Source organism: Podarcis pityusensis (assembly GCF_964106645.2).
Source record: "Podarcis pityusensis genome assembly, chromosome: 1".
In the NCBI taxonomy this organism is placed as follows: Eukaryota; Metazoa; Chordata; class Lepidosauria; order Squamata; family Lacertidae; genus Podarcis; species Podarcis pityusensis.
Window position 1 is genome coordinate 95,995,858 of NC_138028.1, and position 26,572 is coordinate 96,022,429.

The 26,572-nt window shown below is 39.5% G+C and overlaps 1 protein-coding gene and 2 long non-coding RNA genes across 5 annotated transcripts in view; 1 reads left to right on the plus strand and 2 right to left on the minus strand.

Annotated features, from left to right (window-relative positions):
• The window catches only part of LOC308479374, a 41,376-nt gene extending 32,148 nt beyond the window's left edge, over positions 1–9,228 (plus strand). Inside the window, exon 3 of the long non-coding RNA XR_013987650.1 lies at positions 9,125–9,228. This is a non-coding gene — a long non-coding RNA (uncharacterized lncRNA). The remainder of the gene's footprint in view (positions 1–9,124) is intronic.
• Positions 3,256–26,572, minus strand: part of DPP10 (dipeptidyl peptidase like 10) — a 580,058-nt gene continuing 556,741 nt past the window's right edge. For all 3 annotated transcript variants that reach the window (XM_081006655.1, XM_081006654.1, XM_081006656.1), the window contains 7 exons: positions 14,762–14,956; positions 13,597–13,651; positions 8,355–8,454; positions 8,070–8,128; positions 7,898–7,970; positions 6,356–6,429; positions 3,256–4,693 (listed from right to left, as the gene is read on the minus strand). In XM_081006655.1, the coding sequence (XP_080862781.1) occupies positions 4,556–4,693; positions 6,356–6,429; positions 7,898–7,970; positions 8,070–8,128; positions 8,355–8,454; positions 13,597–13,651; positions 14,762–14,956 (694 nt within the window). In that variant the 3' untranslated portion in view covers positions 3,256–4,555. The remainder of the gene's footprint in view (positions 4,694–6,355; positions 6,430–7,897; positions 7,971–8,069; positions 8,129–8,354; positions 8,455–13,596; positions 13,652–14,761; positions 14,957–26,572) is intronic.
• Positions 9,829–13,583, minus strand: LOC308479596. Its single transcript, XR_013987747.1, has 3 exons — positions 12,634–13,583; positions 12,184–12,254; positions 9,829–11,754 (listed from the first exon to the last, which is right to left on the minus strand). It is a non-coding gene; the product is annotated as an uncharacterized lncRNA (long non-coding RNA).

Sequence of the window (26,572 nt, forward strand, 5' to 3'; positions counted from 1 at the left end):
TTATTGTATAAATAAGCAAATATGTCAACAGTGGGGATAATTAGCTCACTAAGAGAACATGCTTCATGATAAGACAGGTTCACCACCACTGGTAGCCTCAGTGACAAGATTGATAACATGCCTTTGCAAATATTATAGCCTAACCTTTTGCATTCTGAATTGAATTCATCAGTGGTTTGCACTAGGCTCTGGATCAATAAGAAAAGCCTAATGGTGTTATAGATACATGGCGGCAGCGCTTACTTGATAGTATCTATATTGTTTGCACCTTCAAATTATGGTCGAGGTCCAGATGAATGTGTATGTAATTATCTTGTGCTTCCTGCTTTTTTTTCCTTTTCATCTTAGCGGCTGCCTCTGGCTCCGATATCAAACTCTCAAACCTAAAGCTATTTGTGTAACAAACTATTTGGAAGGCATCAATGGCTGTTCCTATTGAGTGGTGCCCTAGCAAAAAACCATATACAAGAGAGAAAACCCAATGTAGCTCTCCAGCCATCTATAGTGATCTGCCAGGTACTTGATAAGGACTGTCCCCCCCCCTTTTTTTGGAGGCAGTAAAAACTAGAATCACCCTCCCAATAGGCTGTTCCACATAGCTGGCATGGTGCACTCAGCTTAGCATGTTAAACGTTCTTCAGGCCTGTTTAGTTTTGAGCAATGGAACTAGGATGCCAATACAAACCAGCAATTGTTTTTTGTTGTAACACCTGTTCAAAAACCATCTTCCATCCTATATTCATTTTTTCCCCACTTCTATTTTGTTGTTGCCTATTCTTCCTAAGGCATTAATGGAGTATTTGCTCCATTGCTAGTAAAACTCATGATTTGAGGGCATGGAGCTACAATGAAACCTCCCAGATCTAAGCTGTAAATGAGTTAGGAAGCATCCTGGGAAAATTATCATAGAATCGTAGAATAGAATCATAGAATCATAGAGTTGGAAGAGACCACAAGGGCCATCGAGTCCAACCGCCTGCCAAGCAGGAAACACCATCAGAGCAATCCTGACATATGGTTGTCAAGCCTCTGCTTAAAGACCTCCAAAGAAGGAGACTCCACCACACCCCTTGGCAGCAAATTCCACTGTCAAACAGCTCTTACTGTCAGGAAGTTCTTCCTAATGTTTAGGTGGAATCTTCTTTCTTGTAGTTTGGATCCATTGCTCCGTGTCCGCTTCTCTGGAGCAGCAGAAAACAACCTTTCTCCCTCCTCTATGTGACATCCTTTTATATATTTGAACATGGCTATCCTATCACCCCTTAACCTCCTCTTCTCCAGGCTAAACATGCCCAGCTCCCTTAGCCGTTCCTCATAAGGCATCGTTTCCAGGCCTTTGACCATTTTGGTTGCCCTCCTCTGGACACGTTCCAGTTTGTCAGTGTCCTCCTTGAACTGTGGTGCCCAGAACTGGACACAGTACTCCAGGTGAGGTCTGACCAGAGCAGAATACAGTGGCACTATTACTTCCCTTGATCTAGATGCTATACTCCTATTGATGCAGCCCAGAATTGCATTGGCTTTTTTAGCTGCCGCGTCACACTGTTGGCTCATGTCAAGTTTGTGGTCAACCAAGACTCCTAGATCCTTTTCACATGTACTGCTCTCAAGCCAGGTGTCACCCATCTTGTATTTGTGCCTCTCATTTTTTTTGCCCAAGTGCAAAAAAAATGAGAGGCACTCTTGTACATCATATGAGCCTAGAAACCAAACTCATATGATGGGCCCTGGCATCCCAGGCAAGAAGCAAAGATACAGATATTATCAAGGTACTAACCTATGGCTAGCAGGCCATATTTGATTTGGTAGTTCAAAAGTTGCACAGGACTAAGGCACAAAAAATGTTTGCTAAGGCACACACTTCAAAACTAATGTGAATGCTGCAAGGTACTCAAAACAGGAGAAAATACTAATGAAGAAAGCCTGATTTGCAAACTATCCCTTATCTAGTAATTGTAGCTATTTAAAATATTGTGTCTATAGATCAGATTTCTAAAATATGACCCATTATGTCAAGTAGTAAAATGTTTTGACACAAATAAAATTTTAAAGTGGGATATTTTCAAGTAAGTACCGTATTTCCCCACATAAAGTGGATTACTAGGCACACTTAAGGAATTGAATCTGAGTGCTGCTCTTTGTGCTTTTTCTGCTGTTTTTGGTTTGATAATGTGTATTTTAATCATCAGGATTATTGCTATTTGTTAGCTGCCTTGAGCAGCTCCTTTTCTAAGAAGGAAAGTAGGATATATATATATTTTTAAAGGAAACAAAATTCACAACATTGTGGTAAAAGCTATCAAGGCCATTCAGCTAATGCATTTAAGTGCAGTCTTGTAAATGTATTGTGTGAACAAAAAAAGGAGATAAATTTGTGTTTGCTCATCATCCCAGTGAATTAAAGGATAGGGCTATAGGACTAGTTTTCATGTATTCATCTACCACATTTCTCTTGTCGTTGGTTGAATGTTCTTGCCATTCTTTGATGCCATGAACAGCAGAATATGGACCTGAAGAGACAGCTCTGTGACCAGCTTGAAGAGCACATTAGAGTAATATACCACAAGAAGTTGTAACTTCTAACACTTTGAGGGTTTCATATGCAGGGTGTTAGGTACAACAATACTCCATGTCAAAGAGATGCTCATCTAATAAAGATGAGCCAGGCTGGCCCATTTTTACCACCTTATTGGGAGTGGAGAAATGGATACCACATTGGCCATTTTTGCCCCAGGAGGAGAAAGCGCTACAAATTATTTCAGGCAACTCTGCTGTCTCAAGAAACTCTACAATTTTGTTTCTTTACAACTTAAAAGGTGGGATTTCTTTTGATGCACAGCAAGATATAGATAGAGCATCCTGAGTGTTGAAACAATGCTATAGTACTTGTAACCTGCTTCCACAACGAACACAACCCCCAATGCATAGTGCTTTTAAAAACAAAAGTGAAATACTCAGGATCAAAACTCCTAGGGACAACAAAAAATTATTTGGGTTGGACCCAACCAACTTGCCTCATTAGCACAAGTTGCCTCTGCCTGCACAATGGAACTTTCCCTCCCTCTCCCTCGCCATGTGTCCCTCAGTCTCTGCTGGGTTTTCCTTGCCAACTTGTCAGTGTTCACATGAGGGGCAGATGAGAGTTTAGCTGTGCAAGCAAAAGTCCTTGTGCAAATTGGCAAATTTCTTTGGATGAAACAGCGTCTTAGAATGTATATCTAAAATTAAGAGAATACAGAACTTCAACCGTAGAAGTTAATATTCTGATGGCCAAAGTTGAGTGGGTTGTTTATTTCATAGTGTGATTTGTAGGGCTGTAATTCACCTTGACAATACATTTGATGCATTTCAGGGACTTCACCTGAATAAAATAAAAATTTAAAAAATCATTCATCAGAAGGCTCCTTTAGAAATAAAACAAATCATTTCCCAGGCTGAATTTAAATCTTCATGTAACAGCCTAGGCAGCTGTGACACACCAAATAAAAACTGACAGACTGTTCTGTGATGCGCTACCACAAGTTGGCGTTGAAGTTCAGAATGGAATCTCAGCACATCTGCAAGAACCAGCTTCACAAATGATTCATCAAAGTAGTACTCAAATGGCTTACATTGTTAATAAAATCTCTTTATCTGAAACTATAATTTAATATTCATGTATCTAATTTACATGTGACAAAGTAGCATATTCTAAAATTAGAGTGTAACCAGCAAACTATTGACTACTGTAAACAATACGAAAAAACACAACCCAAATATTTCTTAGTAAATGAAAAGATACAACTTTTAACCAGGGAAACTATTTTAGTTGTTGATACTGGTTTAAACATAGCTGTAATCATGGCTTGAAAAAATTGTTCAAGCACACAGACATTTTCTGTGGAAGGAGTTTTGTGTATATACATAAAGTCCAAGCGTATACTACCAAATTTCTGCTTATTGAGTTATAGTTGGTACAGTAAAATAGTGAATGCTTGAAAAACTTTTACAGGGAAGGGAAACAAACTAATATATGTATTTATCGGACTTAATCTGATATTGTTTCCCAATGTAAATTGAAACAAAATGATCTTTTCTCAATATTTTGAAGCTTGACAGTGAAGAAATTGCGCTAATTGAAAAGTTGCAATAGTTGGTTAGGCTGCAGCTCTCCTGTGCAAATATCAATATTTATGTCAGGTGTGCATTATGCTGAAATTGAGAAATCATGTGCATTTTAAATAAAAACAGAGCAACTACGTACAGAACAAACAGTGAATCTTAACAGAATCAACATGCACTAACCCTACTCTTATGCAAAATTAATTTCTTCCAGGAAACTGCATCTGACCATTGGCCTTCCACAAAGGTATACGTTTTGTCCCTTGGTAATACATTTGGACTTTTGTATTCAAATCCCAGTTTGTTAGCTCATTGTGACCAAATGTGCTGCTCCACTGGTATATCCTTTAGCTGCCCTTGGGCTTCTGTAGAATCTGTTCTCTCACAGTCACTTTTATTTATGGTTTCAGTGAGCCTCACTGAAAATCTCCTCAGTTCTGTACAAATAGCTTCCTTATTCATCTTCTTCTGGTTCCTGTGATAAAATTGGCACTTCCTCCTTTAAACAAGCACTAAAGAAGCTGAGAATTGTGCTATAAAGGTGATATTTACTCTTCTCTGATGTGATGTAATGACCTTCATCTGGGTAGATCTGGGTGAGGAAATGTAAAAATAAATAGGCTTTAAAAACCAAATGATAGGGGTCTCTGATTTGTTTTAAATGCTTTTGCATCAACACAGAATTAGGCATTAGGCAATGTTATGGCGTCATTGAAAGCTCATAAAATTCAAACTAAAATTCATTTTCCTGATATTTTAAATCAGCATTTCATCACCTACACTGAAAGCTTTAGCAATAAAAGTATTTACATATATTTATTTAAAATGGCCTTTCTGATTTGGATTTTCAAAATGGTTTAGGGGGAATAGATATTTAATTTCTATAAATTATTGTATCAGCCTGATATACAACCTGGTAAAAATGTGGATCTAGTATGACTTCAAAACTAATCCAGAAAGTTTATTGTACAGTGGTACCTCGGGTTACAAATGCTTCAGGTTACAGACTCCGCTAACCCAGAAATAGTACCTCGGGTTAAGAACTTTGCTTCAGGATGAGAACAGAAATCGTGCGGCGGCAGCAGGAGGCCCCATTAGCTAAAGTGGTGCTTCAGGTTAAGAACAGTTTCAGGTTAAGAATGGACCTCCAGACCAAATTAAGTACGTAACCAGAGGTACCACTGTACCTTGTTTTGAGTCCGGGATCCATTCTGGAGCCCCGGATGCTCAACAAAGTGCTGTTTTGCGTGCATGCGGTTTTGTACTTCTGCGCATGCACAAAGCGCGATTTAGCGCTTCTGTGCGTGCGTGAGCGGCAAACCTGGAAGTAACCCAGAAGTAACTTCTGGGTTTGCTGCAGACATTCCACGAAATGGATGCTAAACAGGGCAGACTCACAACAAGGTACTACTGTACTAGCAATATTAATGACATGGAGCCCAGATAGTGGGTGGGATTGTATATTGCTGCTACTGGTAATATTTGGACATAAACATTGGTATTGATAATGATGCTGGACTACCTTTGTGGTTTTACTTAACTGACAGCTGATAGGAAATGAAAACTACTATTATTGTACAGTTGCCAAGCCTCATTTCATAATTAAAATGTTTAACGAACATATTTTACTTAAACAACCAGTCACACATGTTATCTGGTGTCTCCAAAAATATTGTTCCAAAATATTTCTGTTCTCTATCTCCTACATGTAGTCTACATTTCAGTAGTGTTTCACAACCTTAAAAAAAAATAAAAATGGCTTGGCTACTTCCGAGCATTTCATCCTTTCTAACCAGCAAAAGCAGAGTTTTAATTTCCAATTTAACCTTATAACAGATAGGAATAATGCACTTATGAACAACACATAGAAGTATGATTAAATCATTAGCTTTGATCAATAAGAGGTCAGAGCATATCTTTCAATGTCACTATAAAAATAGTATTGTGCTTCTAAATACTTAAAAGAGCATCAAAGAGGCCAAGATGCTCAAGAAGCAGTGATGTTTAGGCTCTAATACCACTAAAGCTGTCTTCCTGCAGTCGAGAGTCCTCTGTGCAGAAATCAGTCTGGATCCAATTCTCTATTTTTCATTTTATTTTTTGCATAGATTCATTTTTTGAAGTTATTCAACTATACATAGTCTAACATGGTGCTATTTTCTTATATATTGTGTACTTGCAAGGTAAAGAATAACAAAAATTCATAATTAAAACATACTGAAGAATGCACTATTGATATCTGACCATTACATACCTGCATAGTATAATTCACTCCAGCTTTTATTAGATGTTTAATTAATTCTGCTGAATGCTGGAAATGAACTTTAGCTGTGGGACAATAACATGTGTTAGCAAAAAAGCATTATTAATGTCAATCAGATCTTACAGATTAGCTGCAATCCTGTTCAGGCTTCAATCTAATATGCTCATACAAAGGACCTTATTATATTTCTGCACTTAACATGTGAAGGTCAGGGACACTGTAATGACGGGGATCTATCAGTGAGGCCACAAGTGCATCTTCTCTGTTGCTGTTGTGTGTGAGTGCCCTATACACAAATAAAGTGGGTAATTCTGCTGAATATTCTTTCCTAGCACTTCCAGAAATATCTTCTTTCTTCATAACAGAACAGCTATAGCATAGTAGCTAGGGATAGAATTCTCTGAAACATCTCAATGCCAGGCTTGGTTTTTCCTATTTCACACTTTGATCTAAAAAGTGAATATTTTTTTTACTGGTGTGTCTAATTTTTCATACTATATGTATAATATTATATACACAATATTATATTGCATTTAAGTATTTTTAATTCAGTTGTATTCATTCTGTATACAAATACTTATAAAATATGATGCAGAAATATAGTATTGCATGGGTCTTGACTCCTTTATATGTATTATATATAGGATATACATATTAATATGTTTGGGTAATATATGCATTATTAGACACATTGACTGGTGAACTGCATCACAAAATTCACAGTAGTATGGATATTTAAGGATAGCTTTGTTTTTATTTGTGTGTTGGTTTAAGAAGGGCAAATTAGATTCTGATTCACCCTTCCTAAGTGAAACTGAACCTCTTAGAATTAGCTGATTTTTCCAGGAAAATATATTTCTTCCTGCCTCCATTCAATTTTAGTTTTGCCTTCACATTGCAGGTAGTGATTCTGGGTCTTCAGCTGGACTGGCTGAATGATTAGCCTTTTTAGCTGTCCAATGAGGTAGAATGGTTGTACCCATCCATTGAAGTGGAACAAGGTGTTCCAACATCATGAAAGTGTTGGAAAACCCACTCCTCTGGAAATATTATTCCCATACTAGTTAAGCCTGTGTCTGAACATATAAATATAAGAAATCATGCATTGCTTAACAGTGAAGAGCAGTACACTGTAGATGCACTGTAGAAATTAATCCACTACAATCTATTGTACGCTATAAGTCCCCCCACCCCATTTATATTTTGCCAATGGTGGAATCAATAATAATTTGAAAGCTGATTAAATATTGAGGCTGCCATTTATTAATATATGTTGCCATCTACCAATGACATGGGTGTTTTATATGATTTAAACAAATTGGTACCTACAGCTGCTAAGAGTTACAAATATTCAGTTACGAGAAATGTCATCTGTTCAGATGTAAAACCGTCAATTGACTCTGACAACAGGCTCTCTGGGGGCAGACAAAGCTCAGTATTATCAAAAGAACACACACACACGCCTCTCTTTCACTGAACTTAGCTGCGCCACTAGCTACAACTGTAAATGGAACTATTTGTGTGTCTACTTACTATCAGCTGTCCCGTGGACAATTAACAACTTTTCTTCTTTAAAGCCGTGAATATTGTGTAGCACGCTGGATGCCTTTAGGAAAGAAACACACACACTTGTACACCTCTACGAGTGATTTGCATTTCAAGTGCCCCTGCAACACTATAAATATCTAAAGTACAACTTGCTTACCTGATAAGCATTTTCTTCTTTAGATGGAAGGCCAAGGTATCTTTCTGAAAAAGCTGATGCTGCAGGGGAAACAGGATTCTTTTTTATTTGTTTCTGTTAAATTGTTTCCAGATTAAATGAGTTAACATTTAAGGACCTAATCATACGTAACTAAACACAAGGCTTCATGGGTGCAGAATGGGTACAGTCCCTTCCAGTGTAAAAGATTTGCTATTTTTTAATCTGTCAGAGAGGGAAAATTGGGCACCTGCCTAGTAGACAAACTGAATAATACAAAATACTCACCATACAATCTCATGTCTGTAATTGGTGCAATCAGTGCTCCACACTTGAAAAGCTTTTCATTGGACTTGAGAATCATTGATGCAATGTATCCTCCATAGCCCTACAAAACAACCTAATGTGAGTTAAAATGTGCCCATTATTGCCTCAATGAAACTGGTTTTTTGTTATGCAGTACCGTAGCATTTACATCTATTTCTATGGCCTTCTGATCGTCTGTGAATTATAAATTGACAATTATAAAGAGAGAATCAAACCTGTTTTAAGCATTTTTGTCTTTAAAAGGTGTTTTGAGCCAATATTCACTACAACAGTGTGCCCTGAAATTATTTAAAGTTTATATGTAGTGGTAAAAATGGCATTTTAGCCTCCTACTTCTTCTCAGTAGTATGGTGGCTTGGGAAGCATAGGAAGATGCCTTATACAGCCAGTATTGTTGACTGTGACTGGCAGGGAATAAGCCCTATTATTCAAAGGTTAAGTCATTTTTTTTCTTATTTACTTATGAATAAATAAGTCCAGAATCAAATGTTACATGAGATGTGTGATGTACTTAAATATTTGATGTATTTATTCATTGGTGGAAATGGTGTGGGGTAGATGTTAATGATGGGACACAGCACTTGTCCCAGCTTTCCTTCGCATTTCATGGGCTGGGCAGGGTCAAAATACACTCTAAATATTTATGAGATATTTACGAGGGATTTCTAAGACTTCTCAACAGGCACGGGGGTTATGAGGTAGCTGATCCTTGTTGTTGTTTTCTTTTGCAGATCAGAGCCACCCCACCCCCTGCAAATGCCTTATGGAATGAGGCTATATCATGATGGGCATTCAAGCAATAGTAGAAGAGAAAAATCAGTCCCCCCAGATTAAGGTAAGAATTAAGAAAAGGGTATGTCATGTGAAAATTCTTAGAGCCCCACTCCCCTGCGAAAAGTAAGCAAATATAACTGCCTCCCCACATTTTTTCAGGGGAATGGGCCTTCCAAAGTGGTGATGGGGAACTATTTGGTGTGTGTGTAGAAATTCTTTGGCTTTTGACTACACACTGAATGTGGCTATGGCAATCCATATAACACCTTAGGTTGATTCTCAGACTGTGCCATCTTAATACACAGGAAGTTCATGTTTAAATGTTTATCTGATTTATTTGTTTTTTTAGGAGGGAGGAGTGTATCTAGAAAAATAGCATATAAGGAGAAATATCTCTCTCCAACACATGCTTTTGTGCAAAGGGGTTTATGATGCAAGAGGGAATCAAATAATTTATCAAAACTCGGGCAGTTGCAGGAATGCTGTAGCAAATGATATTTTTTAACATACAATAAGGCTCTAAAAAGTAAGCACTGGTTTGCTCTTCACAAATTATCTCCAGTGTCAGATGTGCACCACAATGAACATTATGCCCACAAAGCAGCTTATGATGGCCAGCACCTGCCTCACTCAAAATTTATAAATTGTTCTTTCATAGAATCATAGAGTTGGAAGAGACCACAAGGGCCATCGAGTCCAACCCCCTGCCAAGCAGGAAACACCATCAGAGCACTCCTGACATATGGTTGTCAAGCCTCTGCTTAAAGACCTCCAAAGAAGGAGACTCCACCACACTCCTTGGCAGCAAATTCCACTGTCAAACAGCTCTTACTGTCAGGAAGTTCTTCCTAATGTTTAGGTGGAATCTTCTTTCTTGTAGTTTGGATCCATTGCTCCATGTCCGCTTCTCTGGAGCAGCAGAAAACAACCTTTCTCCCTCCTCTATGTGACATCCTTTTATATATTTGAACAAGGCTATCATATCACCCCTTAACCTCCTCTTCTACAGGCTAAACATGCCCAGCTCCCTTAGCCGTTCCTCATAAGGCATTGTTTCCAGGCCTTTGACCATTTTGGTTGCCCTCCTCTGGACACATTCCAGTTTGTCAGATATATAACTTTCCTGGACTGCTAAAGTAATGACTGGTGGATACTTTATTTGATACTGAATGTGTGCAGTCTGTAGTACACTGTATGTGTTTATGCGGTCACAAATTGTTACAGCATTCACAATGAGATTTACAACTAGGAAGGGCACAAAGAGTAGATGTCTTAAAAGAGTTGCTTCTTCTCTTGCATCGGAAAGAAGCAAACATCGATATCTGAAAACTACAACTCTTTTTGTGGTTAGGTTCTAAACACGGTTTGAGACAGAGCAAGAGAGATGGTTGAGAATCTATTTAACTTTTTGCTAAAGGTGAAAGTATTTGTCTGGCTCTTCTATTTAATGCCAGAGGCAATAGCATCCAACAGCTGACAGACTAACAAAGGATATCTTGAACAGATGGCACAAAAAAGGATGTTACTCATAGCACAATAGGCTGTGAATGGGTTTGCATGTAAAATATGTATTAAAAAGGGAACGATGAAAGTAATAGCAAGCCACATTTGCATTTTTGGATGGAAGGTTTTTTAAAAAAAGATGTGTATTAAATGCAGGATAACTTCAAATGCAGGATTCTAGATTCAGGTAGGTAGCCATGTTGGTCTGACGCAATGAAAATAAATAAAAAATTTAAAAATTGTCCAGTAGCACCTTAGAGACCAAGTAAGTTTTTTCTGGGTATAAGCTTCTGTGTGCATGCACACTTCTTCAGATACACTGAAACAGAAGTCACCAGACCCTTATATATATAGTGGGAGGGTGGGGTGGGGTTTTTCTCAGAAGGGAAGTAGGAGATGGGTGTTTGACTCCATGGGTATGGTAAACCTGTTGATGACCGTTAACTACTGCATATTCAGGAAGTTAGTCTTTACTTTTACCATGACTTCTGTAACCAAGCACCTCCAGAAAACATAAATATAAAAATGAAACTGCTTGATTCAAAAATATTGGAAAACGTTATATATTAAAGGCACAATGAAGTCAAACTTCATACTTTCAAGTCTCATTGATTTCCATGGGCAGATTGACCATGTACTTAACCTAAGTGGACTTTAAAGTGATTAACTTTGGATATATTGAGTTCTGTTATAAACCGCAGGCTTAGTTTCAACATTTGTTTTTTTCCATTTCAGATTACAATAGCACTTAACTCTTGCTGTTTTGAAGTTAGCACTCAAGGGTGCATTCCTAGCTTTACCTAAAATTGACATTAGAGTTGTGCAGTAATCCAATTTATTGTCTGAAATAGTATGGTGTTCACATTGCGATACCGGCTCAAGTTGCCTGAGCAGGTCGCCTGCGTCTTTCCTCTTTGGGCAGTCAGTTGCTCCAGGAGGAAAGATGCAGCCCACCAGCTTGGGCGAAAACAGGCAGGCACCTTTGAGGGAGCCCTGGTGTCTCTCGGGGCTCCCTTACCGTCGCAGGGCTGGGCAATGTATCTTGGCTGCTTCTCGCTCCCCTAAGGTTGGGAGGAAGAAACAGCTGAAATACCGTATTTTTCGCTCTATAGGACGCACTGGACCATAGGAGGGGGAGAAAAGGGGGGGGAATTCTTGTTCTCCCCCTCTAAAACAAGGTGCGTTCAAGGTTCATTCACCCAACGCCTCCGGAGCGCAGCGGGAGTTCCCACTGGGCTCCGGAGGCTTCAGGTTCCTTTTGACCTGCTCTTTGGGGCTGGCAGGGGGAAGCACTGCTTTCCCCCACCCCCAGCCTCAACGATCCCTGAAGCCTTTGGAGCGCAGCGGGACCTCGCACTGCCCTCCAATGGCTTCGGGTTCCTTTTGCAGCGCTTCGTCTTCCTGTTCTGGCTTTGGGCTTAGCCGCGCAGCCTGCATTCGCTCTATAGGACGCACACACATTTCCTCTTAATTTTTAGAGGGGAAAAAGTGTGTCCTATAGAGTGAAAAATACGGTATATTCCAGACATTGTGATATATCAGCATATAGAATGATGCTGAAAGCCAGATTAGTATCATTCGGACCTAATTGGCATATTTTATTTTTAAAATGTGCACTCTATATAGCCCTCAGAATGTTTTCACAATGAAAACAGTAACAACTCAAATAAAAAGGTGCTGGTATTTATCACTGAAATTATGGGAAACTTTCAGGTAAACCTCTTGGGGAAAGAAATTCTAAGAGGCCCTGTTCCAGTCACTACCTATCTGACATGGTGGTGGGGCCATTTGGAGTAGGGCTGCTGGTGGTGACATCTGAACATGGACTGGCAGATGCACATCCCTTCAGTTACACTGATCTCTCTGTGTATCTGAAGAAGTGTGCTTGCACACGAAAGCTCATACCAAGAACTAACTTAGTTGGTCTTAAAGGTGCTACTGGAAGGATTTTTTTTATTTTGACTGATCTCAAAGTATGCAGGACTTCAAAACAAGAATGGGTAACCTGGCGCTCTCCAAATGTTATTGGACTCCAATTCCCATGAGCCTGAGTCAGCATGGCTAATGGGAGTGGTTGTCCAGCAGCCTATGTAGGGCAACAAGTTACCCATTCCAAAGTTTAAGCACTAGCAATTTGACGTGTGCTCACAAACATTTGTAATTAATGCAGAAGTTTAAGAATCATTCTGATATGGTTCAACCTATTGGTCAAAAGCTTTGCAGCTGTATTTTGAACTTGCTGAATTTTCCAAATCATCCTCAAAAGTAGCCCCATGGAAGCAGCTGTACCTGGAGGTTTCACAGCATGGGTAACTGTAGTTATCACTATCCAGGCACACCCTGCCTGAGACAATGGCCCTGCATCTCCCAACATCAGCTGGACTGAGTTTCAGTTTACTGGCCCTTATCCACTCCATTGTGAATTATAGGCACTGCTCTAAAGACTTCTAGTGCTTCAGCTGACATGGATGTGAAAAATAAATGCACTTGGGTTTAATAACCATACTGATGCTGCCTCCACAGCCGCTTCATATAGATGCCAAAAGGAGTGGGAGAAATAATGGAACCCTGCAGGACCCCTAATATAAAAGCCAAGCAAAAGTCTCACTACATCACCTCTTGGAAATGCCCCTACTCCCAAGACCCACCAGTCCCAACTGCAGTGTGTCTATGGAGAAGGTTACCCAAGTCCTCCCCCTACATACCACTCCTGGCATAGGTTTTTCATCAGGGTTATCAAAGCAATGTCTGTGAGAGTTCCAGGCCTGAAACCAAATTTAATTTAATCTAGATAATACCACCACTCCTAGAGGGGGATATTAGTAATTGTTTGTAATAAAAACAAAATTTAAACATAGAAGAATCAGAAACCGACGAAATGCTATTAGGAGCAAGTTGCTACATCATATTCATTCCAGAATGTTACCTTTCCAAATATGCTCAGTCTCTTGGAGTCAACGAATGGTTGCTTTATCAAGTATCTGTAACAGGAAGTTTATATCATATTACAAAAAAGTTGTTTTTCATTAAAGTTATTTCCTGAAGAAGAATGTTTATATTTATGACTACTGTGCTGCAGATAATTCAAAAGAGGATATTAAATAAATTACGCTTTGTTTTGTTTAAGTCTTCCACATTTTTTCTTGATCCCATTAATAATACATACTGCAGTTGTAACAATCTTCAACATAAAAATAAAAGCTGCAGTGCTCACAGCAGGATAAAATATTAAAGACATGTTGTGAGCTTAGGCCACAATTCTTCTTGTTCCTAAATGTGGGATCCCAGGAAAGAAAAAAAGCATTCAAGCAACCAAAACTTCCATACTCCTGACATTATATATGGTGTCAGGCCCTAGGAGGGTGGGTGTGGCTTACCCAAAATGGCATGATATGATATCCTCTAAGACTTGGTGGGCCTTCATAAGAATACTGTTGTAATACAATTTGATGTGTTTTTAGCTATTAGTAAATAACACAACACAATTTTTCCATTCATTCAGACTTTGTATATCTTAAGCAGGATTATTCATTAAGCTATTACACTGATTAGGGATACTAATTTACATTTTAAGATAAGTTAAGAGCACAATCCTGTGCATATCTACTCAAAATTAAGTTCATTTTGTTCAATGTGAATTGCTTCCAGGAAAATGTGTATAGTATTACAGCCTAAATAGCTTTGTCAAGTGAGTGTGGGATCTGATAAATCAATTTGATTTATTATGCTGAAGCAGGACCCTTAGTCCAGAAGTGGGATAAGCAGAATTGTACTCTTCATAACTGGGATACATTGCAATTGTCTGATACATCTTAACCTTTTATGCATAACATATGGAGCCCATTCTCCATTATGTGATGTTTAATTAGTCAATTAAAAAGCCCAGTTAGACTAGACCTTGAAGTTTCCTTTATCAGGAAATCCCAAAACAATGGTTCAGTGAATTTTAATTAATTTTCTTGCTATCAAACATTAAATATTTTTATATTGATCCATTACAGCAGATATACATTTCCAAAATAAACACTGGATCAACCCAAATAGAATAGAATAGAATATAGGAAATAGAATAATATTTTGCACATACGTACTCTACAGCTGCTATCTGGTCCTTTACTTCCACTGATCCTAAGGAACGGTGGACTTCTTGCAGAATCTTTAGACCTTGAAATCCACTCCCTCTTCCATCAAACTGAGCTACGATGACATTATCAGAGTTGACAAGCACAGAATCCCAGTCAATGTGAAACTTATCTGTAACCAACTGGCTGCCTGGAGCTTCATCGCTGTAAATACCAACATACCAGACAGAAACGAAGGCTATTGACAATGTGATACACTTTGCAGTTCTTCAATATTTTATTTAACCTAGATGGCAGAGTTCACTAGGAGTTACGCAACCCGGTTGAATTATTGTCAGTTTAATCTATAACAGCACATTAACCACTGCTGTTATCACTTATGGGGAACAGTAAACACAAATAACTTCTTGAACTGTGCAGAAATAAGCTGTTAAGATTAACACGTTGTTTACTCGTCTCATAGCCAGGAAGGAAGACACACACACGAAGATGCTTTGTACCATGTCAGACTACTTGTCCGTTTTGAAAACATCTCCCCAAGGTTTCATGAGAGATACTTAACCTGACACTTTTAAATGAAGAGACTGAACGCAGAATATGATGGGGTGGGAGGGTAACAGTGGCCAGGAAAAAGGCATGAATTAATCTTAACCTGGACAAAACCACCTGGACAAAAACATTTTAGATACAATTAGAGCCCAACTGTTTTATTTGCTGCAGTGTTTTCAGGGAAGGGGAAGGCAGCTTACCTGCATTTTAGCCAGTTCTATTTTCATTTTCCAATAAACACTACTTTTGCAGGTGGCTGGTGGTGCAGGAGGAAAAGTACATTTGGTGACATCTAACAATCAACTTAAACTTGCACAACCAGCCACCTGTGAACCATCTTTCTTTTTTTAGAAAAAAAACCCCATCCGATTTCCAGTTGCATATTTTCAGATTTGCTGTGCATGTGAAATAAAATCAGCAAAATACTATGTGTGAATAATAGATGTGCCTTCCTCCCTTGTTCACTTGCGCACTCGCGATTCGTGTGCATCTTACCCAGGATAGTTAATATGTGATTCCCCCATAAAAGATGTATAGGTTTTAGCACAGGAAACCGATAAGCAAAGACGACGTGTGAGTAACTCATAGCACTTGCTTCTGTCCACTTACATAATCTCCCATAGTTTTGATGAGTTAACTAGGCATAAGTACAAGCGCTATTTGGAGGATTCATAACCACACAGGTCTGAAACTGACGGAAAGGCCAAATTCCTGAACTATAATTTATTTTTCTTTATTAAATTTATAGTCTTCCCCAGACAGGCAAATGCCCGATTGGATTTTATAATAACCTCTAGGAGATTTAGGAAATGCTGTTGAGAAAAACTCTTTTCTCCTTCCAAGTTAGTAAGATACAGAAACGACTAACTTATTTTGTGACTGGAAATACAAATATTTGAAACACTTCTACTGGCTATTTTCATTCAACACTGCTGCTATTCATATTTTTTTCAATGACAATGAAATGTCAGTTTTGAGAAAGGTTTGTTATTTCCCCCCAGCCACACATGTCATAAAACCAAGCAATCTATCAAGAAGTGGTATATCTCAGTGAAAACTATATATGCCAGCAGAATTAAAATAAATGTATATTTGCTTGTACCTTGTGTGGAAATTAGATTGGACAGTATCTATGAGCTCACTGTTCAGGGTTCTTGAAGAGTGGAGTAAAAATAATCACTGTGGGAGTCTAAATTTAAGAGACATAGAGGAACATACTAAAAATTACAACTATTCCCTTCAATCACTGTTCTTTCTGGGAACATGGAGGAGATCATCTGACAGTGTTGCTCTGCCAATTTACAGCAAGACAAGCATATTACATTCCATGATGTCATGGTCAATGACAGGAAGTCCTACTAGGCCATAATCTTTTAAACCACTTCCAAAGAATAAAGAAGTTTCCATTTATGAACATAATTCCAGATCACAACTGTTCACAAAACTGCCATTTATGTGAATTACAGTAGCTTTATCTCTCACCCATTACATAACATCTTGGGTTGTTATTACCTCTTTGTTTAATTTTTGGAGGTTCTTTGCATCTAAAGATGTGACACTTTGCTTTTTTTGAGGAAGATTTAACATGCCTTCAAAGGACTAAAAGAGATATAAATACTGAACACTATATCTATCTATCTATCTATCTATCTATCTATCTATCATCTATCTATCATCTATCTATCTAATCTATCTGTCTATTTATCATCTATCTATTAGAATTGATTCCCCACTGTTTAGCTGAAAAGGCTATCATATAAGGTTCCTGGCCTCACAATCTTAGGAAAACAAACAAACAGCCCATTGCCTCCAATGAGGTCATGATTAAAGATACTACAGGCATTTACTTTCCAAACCTTGCAAATTTTTGATCCATGTCCTGTGCATATTCATCAATCAATGATTTCAGCATTTAAAAATAGAACTTATATTATCACCCATTGTTATATCAAATGCTACATTTTTCCCCATGGAGGCTGCTCACATATTTCACAGCCATTCATCAAGCGCTGAGTAATAAAGGAGTAAGAAGTGAAATACACACATGCAGAAACCAGATCTTATCTGAATCCCCACAAAAAGAAAAGTGCATTCTGTTCTAGTAAATGAAATAGCAGCAAAAAATAGCTCCCACTCAACTGATAATGCAGATTTCTGCAGATTTCACAGTTCAGCCACAGAAGGGAAATTTGCAGAAGATACCCTTGCTTCCAATTTTTTATTGGCCACTTCTACCCAAGCATTCTACCCATTGATTTTAGGCAGGGACTAGTTTTCCTCTTGTCCCTAATCCTTATGAAGTCCATGTTTTTATTTCTGCATTAGCAGTATCCTCCAACAGTGCAGTCCTATAACTCTTCATTGGTCTACAAAGTTGACACCCACCAAGTCTGTGCCTGCAGATACTAATGATATATATCTTATGAACTTGCAGTGTTAGCAGGATGTATTATGATTCAGAACATCTGCCAAAGCTGATGTGCCTTTTAAATATACAGGAGATACCAATTACACAGCAAAATGATGGACCTCAGCAGGTAATTTGCAGGCTTCCAGCAGTGCAGTCCCCCTCACAATAGATATTCAAGGGGGGAAATGGCAGCCCATCACTTGGTATTTGACATCTGAAGACTAAACCATAATTTCTGCTTAGAGCTCTGAGGGAAATATGAACTCCATTACTACAATTAGTATCAGATCTGGACTCTGCATCTTCATCTTTGTACCAATCAAGAATGCAATGAAGTTTCTCAGCCTCTTTTGTCTATTGAACACTGTATCACTATATACAAAAGGCTACTTAATTTCAACGAATGAAGCAACAAAACAAGCAAAACACAATCTTCTAAGACTTGCAATTTCAATTCAATTTGTTTTCCTTTCTCTTAATAAACTCTCTTATGCAAATGAACCTGAAACAGCTATGCAAAAGAGATTGACAATAAAATGTGTAGCTACTATCTACTATGTCACTATTTAAAAATTCAAGGATTATTTAATTTATTCATATAAGAATTTTAACCTGGCCTTCTAACACAAATGCATCTGTCAAGGCAGATTAAAACATTTTTAAAATCTTAGTTTAACAATAAAGCAGTTGTATTTTTTAAAAAAATCAATTGAGGGAGGCAGAACAGAGATAATTAAAAACCTTTGCTTAAAGCATTAATTGCCTGACAGCTGTCTAGGGAGTAAAACCCTTGACATTTCATGAAGCAGGGTGCTCCAGAGTTTGGGTATAGCCCCTCTCCTGTCACAGCCTGCCATGCTTCTGTCATAGGTAGGACTGAGGTTCACTAAACTCCACCTGCCTAATTCCCAGAACAAATAATCTACCAAGAGGACCAAAGCTGCCTGAAACCCCAAACCTAGGCCTGAAGACAGATTGTTTAGCCCCATTTAAATCTGTTTCATCCAATCACCCTTGGATCTGAGATGCCACCACACCTTCAAGCACCTTCCCCAAGAAAAGTAGAGCAGAGGCTGGCTGGAAACTTATCCAACCCACCCAGAGAGAGATTTTCCTATGAAAGTTTCATGACAGCCACCTTAAGGCTAAATAGAAAAATAGACAGTCCCCACTCTCTGTGCCCACTCAACCAGACCTAGCTTCCTTAATGTGCCAGGAAGGGCAGGGATCACTTAATCTTGCCCATCTCCTCAGACTGTACAAATGAAATGAATCAAGCACGACAAGACATGCAGAAGTCAGAGATACATAATTAGGATCTGGTACAAACACGGCATATAAGTCACAGTAGATGTGAGCAACTTTATCTGCAAAATGTCTAGCAATACTGTCAAAATGGAAAATCACATCCTTTCCCTCAATTCTTGATGCAACAGACTCTTTAAAACTCGTAGTTCAGCTAGGTGACTCTCGGTAGAGGAAAAGTGTGGGGTTTTTTTCATCACCACAGCAGAGGACTCAACATGGGCTCTAGTCCATGTCCAGTCATGTTGTCTTTTGTTTTCCTCCCACTGTTGCTCAAATAATTGTCTCTGCCACATTATCACCCTGAGTTCCCAAAAAACCAAGGAGGCAGCTGGCTCCATTATCAGCTGCCTGAACCCATCAGTTTGGGTGAAATTCTGCCAACCACCTAGGTCATTTTCCTATCCCAGAGACAGACCGAGACTTTGACAGAATCACTGGTTGATATAGCAGAAAACTCACTCAGAGCAGTTAGAAAATTATTTAGATCCATCTTTGGACGTTTATAATGGATCCTGTACCACTCTGAGCTTAGGTGCTTATTTAAGCCTAAACCCCACAAGGTAGGAATCTATACATGACAATAAATCTATGACCCTAAATCCAAGTCCATACCTAGCTCACCACCACCCCATACAGAACCAAAAAGCCAAGTCAAGAATCTGTCCTACAATATGAATGGGCCCCAATATCAGTTGGTAAATTCACAGAGATGCCAAGTAGTCCATGAAGTTCTGAATGTCTACTGAAAGGTTCGCATCAACATGGGCACTGAGTCATTTAACTACTAATGAGAGAGACTACTGTGCTCAATACTACTCTAGCTAGCTCAGGCAAGGAGACTGTTGGGCAGTGGGGAGACCTGAACCCAGGGGCAGCGCATCCTGTTTTGCCACTTGAGGCAAAACAGAAAGTGCTGCTTTCCCCTGCCCTGCTACTCCTGTTGCCACTGGCATACTTGTTGCCACTGGTACCGATTCTCTACCTGCCTGCTACTTCCACAATTTCAGGCGAGAGCTCACATGATTTCGGCTGATACTGGCAGCACTTCTGCACTGGTGGAACAGGGGCGGCACCTGCAGAGCATCCAACTTGGGGGGGTTTCTGCTGCCTTAGTCTGCTTCATGGAAGAGCCAGCTCTGCCAATATCCCAGCAGAATTCCCTATCTTCAAGTATAAACAGGAAGATGGTTTAATTGGAATCCTGGTTATGCTGATGGAACTTCAACACCGCACCAGCTCTGCTTCCCTACCCACCTCCCTAGCACCTGGACGTGTGCTATAGAGAGAATCCTGGAGGAGAGATCTGGGACAAATTCATCCTGCCCACTTCATCTAACCTTATCTGTGTAATGCATAGCAAGTCAGCTCCCTCACCCAGGATCAAGTCCTAGATGGCCTGGCCCTTCCTATTTATGGAACTACCTTCTAAGATAACCACTTTCAGACTAAGAGGGATTCCACCACAGCCCCAAGGACTGTTTGACCAAATGAGCTGGAAGAGAAGGAAAATTCCACCTAGTCACTCCTGCTTTTCCTGTAATGATTAGTCTACCATTCCTCCCATTGCATGCAGCCCTTAGGACCCTATGTGGCTCCTAAGGATATCTACAATACTGGACAGTAATATTAATCTTAACACATGCTTGTAAACCCATTCCAAGCAGCATTTACAAATGCAGTAAGTTACATCATTATGGTTGTCCGGCTTTTTTAAAATATACATTCCCAGAAGTTTTTCTTCTTTCCTTTTAATCAAGTACATAGTTATAGCTCTGCCTTAAAAAAAAATAGCATGACATTATAAAATGTAAATCTGCATGTATTAAAATAAGTTATGAAAATGGATGATTCTCCTATCCTGCCATGCCATGTTGTTAATCCAAAACGTAATAATTCCTTCACTCTGTTCCTAGAGAAAACCTCCAAGGACAACACCAACTGTACACAGTGGGTTCTCTTTTATGCACTGATATTTCTAGATTGCAGACTATACAGTTTTGTGCAATAGAAAATACCACATGTATTGTAACTTTATACTGAGCCATGTGTTCTTCCATTATCATATGCATCACATATTGATCAAAGCTAAGAATATCCCTGCGGCAAACAGACCAGAGGAAATCAATAAGTATAAGAGTGCTATATTTAAAGTAAAATTGCAGCTGGATAGTTCTGCTTTCCTATGAACTTTCTGTTGTTCATATTTAATATAGCATAGTCTGCAATATTCTATCCTGCTGTTCTATGCAGCTAAAATTCACTGTATCATGTTTTAAAATTCCAATATGATAATGAGTAATCTTTTATAGGAAGCTTGGTAGCCAATGACTGAAATTATGCCAGATCTGAATTATTTTCCATTTGCATAAAGCAGGGATGGAGAACCCGTGACCCTCCAGATTTTGGAGTACAGGTTTGGGGTACATAATTATAAAATTAAGAATATATTGCCTTTTGGGGCATAGGCCACCCAAAGCAGTTCAAAATTTCAAAATCCACAGTGAATATGACATTCTAAAATAATCCCTGATCACTGCCCATGCTGGCTGGAGTTGATAGGAATAGGAATTCAACAAAGTCAGAAAAGCTAAAGCACAGAATGAACTCAGGCTTGCTAGAGAGGTTAAAAGCAACAAAAAAGGCTTTTATGGGTATGTTCGTAGCAAAAGGAAGAACAAAGAAACAGTGGGGTCACTCAGAGGAGAAGATGGTGAAATGCAAACAGGGGACACAATGCCTTCTTTGCCTCAGTCTTCTCCGATAAAGAAAACAATGCCCGACCTGAAGAATTTGGAGCAAATGATTCAGCAGAGGAAACACAGCCCAGAATAACTAAGGAGATAGTACAAGAATACTTGGCTAGTTTAGATGTATTCAAGTCTCCAGGGCCAGATGAACTGCATCCAAGAGTATTAAAAGAACTGGCAGATGTGATCTGCCAGTTGATTTGACCTTGATTTCAGCAAGGCATTTGACAAGGTGCCTCATGATATTCTTGTAAAGAAGCCGGTAAAATGTGTTCTTGACTATGCTACCACTCAGTGGATTTGTAACTGGCTGACTGACCGAACCCAAAGGGTGCTCATCAATGGTTCCTCTTCATCCTGGAGAAGAGTGACTAGTGGGGTGCCACAGGGTTCTGTCTTGGGCCAGGTCTTATTCAACATCTTTATCAACGACTTGGATGATGGACTCAAGGGCATCCTGATCAAATTTGCAGATGACACCAAATTGGGAGGGGTGACTAACACCCCAGAGGACAGGATCACACTTCAAAACGACCTTGACAGATTAGAGAACTGGGCCAAAACAAACAAGATGAATTTTAACAGGGAGAAATGTAAAGTATTGCACTTGGGCAAAAAAAATGAGAGGCACAAATACAAGATGGGGGACACCTGGCTTGAGAGCAGTACATGTGAAAAGGATCTAGGAGTCTTGGTTGACCACAAACTTGACATGAGCCAACAGTGTGACGCGGCAGCTAAAAAAGCCAATGCAATTCTGGGCCTCATCAATAGGAGTATAGCATCTAGATCAAGGGAAGTAATAGTGCCACTGTATTCTGCTCTGGTCAGACCTCACCTGGAGTACTGTGTCCAGTTTTGGGCACCACAGTTCAAGAAGGACACTGACAAACTGGAACGTGTCCAGAGGAGGGCAACCAAAATGGTCAAAGGCCTGGAAACGATGCCTTATGAGGAATGGCTAAGGGAGCTGGGCATGTTTAGCCTGGAGAAGAGGAGGTTAAGGGGTGATATGATAGCCATGTTCAAATATATAAAAGAATGTCACATAGAGGAGGGAGAAAGGTTGTTTTCTGCTGCTCCAGAGAAGCGGACACGGAGCAATGGATGCAAACTACAAGAAAGAAGATTCCACCTAAACATTAGGAAGAACTTCCTGACAGTAAGAGCTGTTTGACAGTGGAATTTGCTGCCAAGGAGTGTGGTGGAGTCTCCTTCTTTCATAGAATCATAGAATCATAGAGTTGGAAGAGACCACAAGGGCCATCGAGTCCAACCCCCTGCCAAGCAGGAAACACCATCAGAGCACTCCTGACATATGGTTGTCAAGCCTCTGCTTAAAGACCTCCAAAGAAGATTCCACCTAAACATTAGGAAGAACTTCCTGACAGTAAGAGCTGTTTGACAGTGGAATTTGCTGCCAAGGAGTGTGGTGGAGTCTCCTTCTTTGGAGGTCTTTAAGCAGAGGCTTGACAACCATATGTCAGGAGTGCTCTGATGGTGTTTCCTGCTTGGCAGGGGGTTGGACTCGATGGCCCTTGTGGTCTCTTCCAACTCTATGATTCTATGAATACCTAAAAGGCCACTGGTTCCCCAACCCTGGGATAGGGGAGGCGGAAAAGAGTGAAATCCAGTGGGTGCCCTTGTACTCATGGAAGGGAGCTGGAAAGGGGGGGGGGGATAAATAATTTACATTACCTACTAGTTCCCCTCTACCTCCAGCCCCCAGCTTAAACTCATATCCAGAGAGTTGGAGGACTGCAAAGGAAAAGTGGGCTTGACAAAAATTGCCTCCCTTCTCTTTCGTAAGTGGATGCCTCCACTGTGAATGAGACGGGCACCAATTGGATTCTACCTACTGCAGAGAAACAGTAGCTTATCCTGATGATTTAATTGTTAAGATTACTGGAGACATGTGCTGATTCACTTCTACTATACCCAAATTTTCAAACAGTATTAAACAATGGATGCTACCATTTAAGATGCATTATCTACACATTTCAAGGAAAGAGGTTAATTGTGTCAGAGAGAGAAAAGAATGATGATCACCTCTCACTTTTATTATACAGATTAAATGCTGCTGCCTTCACTCTACTTAATTATTTCCTATGCAGCCAGGGAGTGTATCTTCCAAATCTCTAAATGAATAAGGTGGACATTAATGAGGAAAATCAAAGATCTGAGAGTTAAACTTTGATCCTAATTATATAGAAGAGAGATAATAATCAGTCTTTCAGGCAATTATGGTACATCTCTCTAATCTATAGAGTACAGTATATATAATGTAGTTAAAGAAAGCTGAACATGAAGCATATTAGAATGGGAGGACCAAACTGAAGAATTAGCAATTTACAATCTACTTAGCAATTTTAGTGTATGCATCAAAACGAGAGAGAGAGGTAAGTACAGACAATTGTAACATGTGTAAATTTAGAGGCTAACACTTCTGCTATAGTGGAAGTACAATATATACACATTTTACAACTTTCCTTGAAATATTCAAACCATTTATGTTGAAATAGTCCACAGACTCAGTGTACTGAGAGTACACTAAATTATACTTTGAAAAGGAGGAATATCTTAAGGTGGGGGTAGGTCTTTACTGAATATTCACATCTGATGCTACACCCTTTAAAAGGGGCCCAAGGGAGTTATTGGACCAACGCAAATGGAAACTGCATCCTTCAAAGCAACCACATCAAACAGCTGCAACAAAAAGAAAGGCTTTAATAGCTGAGGGAGTCAGCCAAGACAAATCTGAACTTTGCTTGACAAAAAGAACCTAAAGGCTTTCTGTGAAAGTCAGTTGTTGTAAAGGATGAGACTTCACAACATTAATACTAATAATATAGGGATCATATCTCCTTTATTTATTCATTGTTCCTAAACCACCTCTCATGCAAATGAATCCCTGGGCAGTTTACAAACAACAACAACAACTGCAGATAAAAATATAAACTAAAAATAAAGCAAAAAGGACAAAAGGTAGCATAAAGTAGTAGATTAAAAAAAAACTGCAAAAGGCAGAATACTGCTCAAATCATGAAACCTTGGAGATACTAATCAGTACCACTGAAAGTGAGACATGGGTGGCACTGTGGTCTAAACTACAGAGCCTAGGGCTTGCTGATCAGAAGGTTGGCAGTTCGAATCCCCACAACAGGGTGAGCTCCCAGTATTCGGTTCCAGCTCCTGCCCACCTAGCAGTTCGAAAGCACGTCAAAAGTGCAAGTAGATAAATAGGTACCGCTCCGGTGGGAAGGTAAACGGTATTTCCGTGCGTTGCTCTGGTTCGCCAGAAGCAGCTTAGTCATGCTGGCCACATGACCTGGAAGCTGTCTGCGGACAAACGCCGGCTCCCTCGGCCTATAGAGCCAGATGAGCGTGCAACCCCAGAGTCATCCGTGACTGGACCTAACGGTCAGGGGTACCTTTACCTTTACCTTTTACCACTGAAAGCCTGCTTGCAAACATATAGTAGCAGTACCAGTAATAATAATAATAATAATAGTTGTTGTTGTTGTTGTTGTTGTTGTTGTTGTTGTTGTTGTTATTCTGGGTGGCTTACAACATAATATATAAATATAAAAAGACAATGTTTTGACTTGGTACTGGAAGTCTATTGATGTAGACTAACATACCCCTCAAGGTAGAGGGTCAGATTCAAGTATCCCACTACACTAGCTGAAGGCAGTGCAAGGACTCCTGCTAACACAACAGGTCTTCCCTCTTCTCCTTCCCCCAAATTTGCTCTGAAGGATTGTGAGAAGCTCCAAACAGCATGTGAGGGAGGGGAGGTAGTTCTGTCTAGCAAGCAGAAATGCTTGCACTGATTGAATTATTTTATTAGTGCAACATGGATTCCCTCCTAGGGAATTCCATAGTCAGGGTGCCACCATAGAGAAGGCTCTATGCTGTGTCCCCACACAATGAGCAGTCTTCATCCACAGGGCACAAAATGCTGCCTCTGCAGATCTTAGAGCCCAAGTTGACTGGTACAGGAATCCCAACATAGCTCCTTGTTATGACCTCTCTCACCTGAATCTGTGTTGATTCTATTATTATACTGGCATAAAAGCCTTAAAAGCAGTGCATACACATAACATAGTATGATTCTAAATACAACTCAACTACGGTATTTGTTTTAGGTTACGGATATATGGGCCTTCCATATATGTCTTCCATGTAAGTAGTTAAGAGCCGTTCACAGGCACCATGCTGATACACAGGCCTCAAGCCAGGCCCTTCCTCACCCTCCTTTCAGAAAGACTTCATGACTTATTTCCAACCAATGAGGCATATTCAAGCAATCCATGTTGTAGCTATTGCTGCCTTCAGAGAAATAGAAGGTAAAAATACTGGCTGGACTGATGCTCAGGTATTACTAAGTGTATGGAGGGGGTAGATTCAGCCATGCTCACATAACACTATCTGGCTATCTTCTGTCTTCTCATTCTTATGTGCACTTGGGTAACCCCCCCCCCAAAAAAATGCCTTCTTCAATAACTAGTTGCTATAGAAGTGACTTTTCTTTGAGACTGATAAAAGGATAATTGCCAATACTGTGTTCATTCTAAAAGGAGGAAGTCCTCCTCATGCCTTACCCAGGATTACTCAGGTTTCTAAATCACATGGAATGCCTCTGTATAATAATAATAATAATAATAATAATAATAATAATAATATGTATGTATGTATGTAGATAAAGCTCCCTGCTGCAGAAGCTATATTCAGTGTAGCTAAATATACAGTCAAGATGCTTTCATTATGTCTCTGAATACCAATTGCTTGGGATCACAAGCAGGA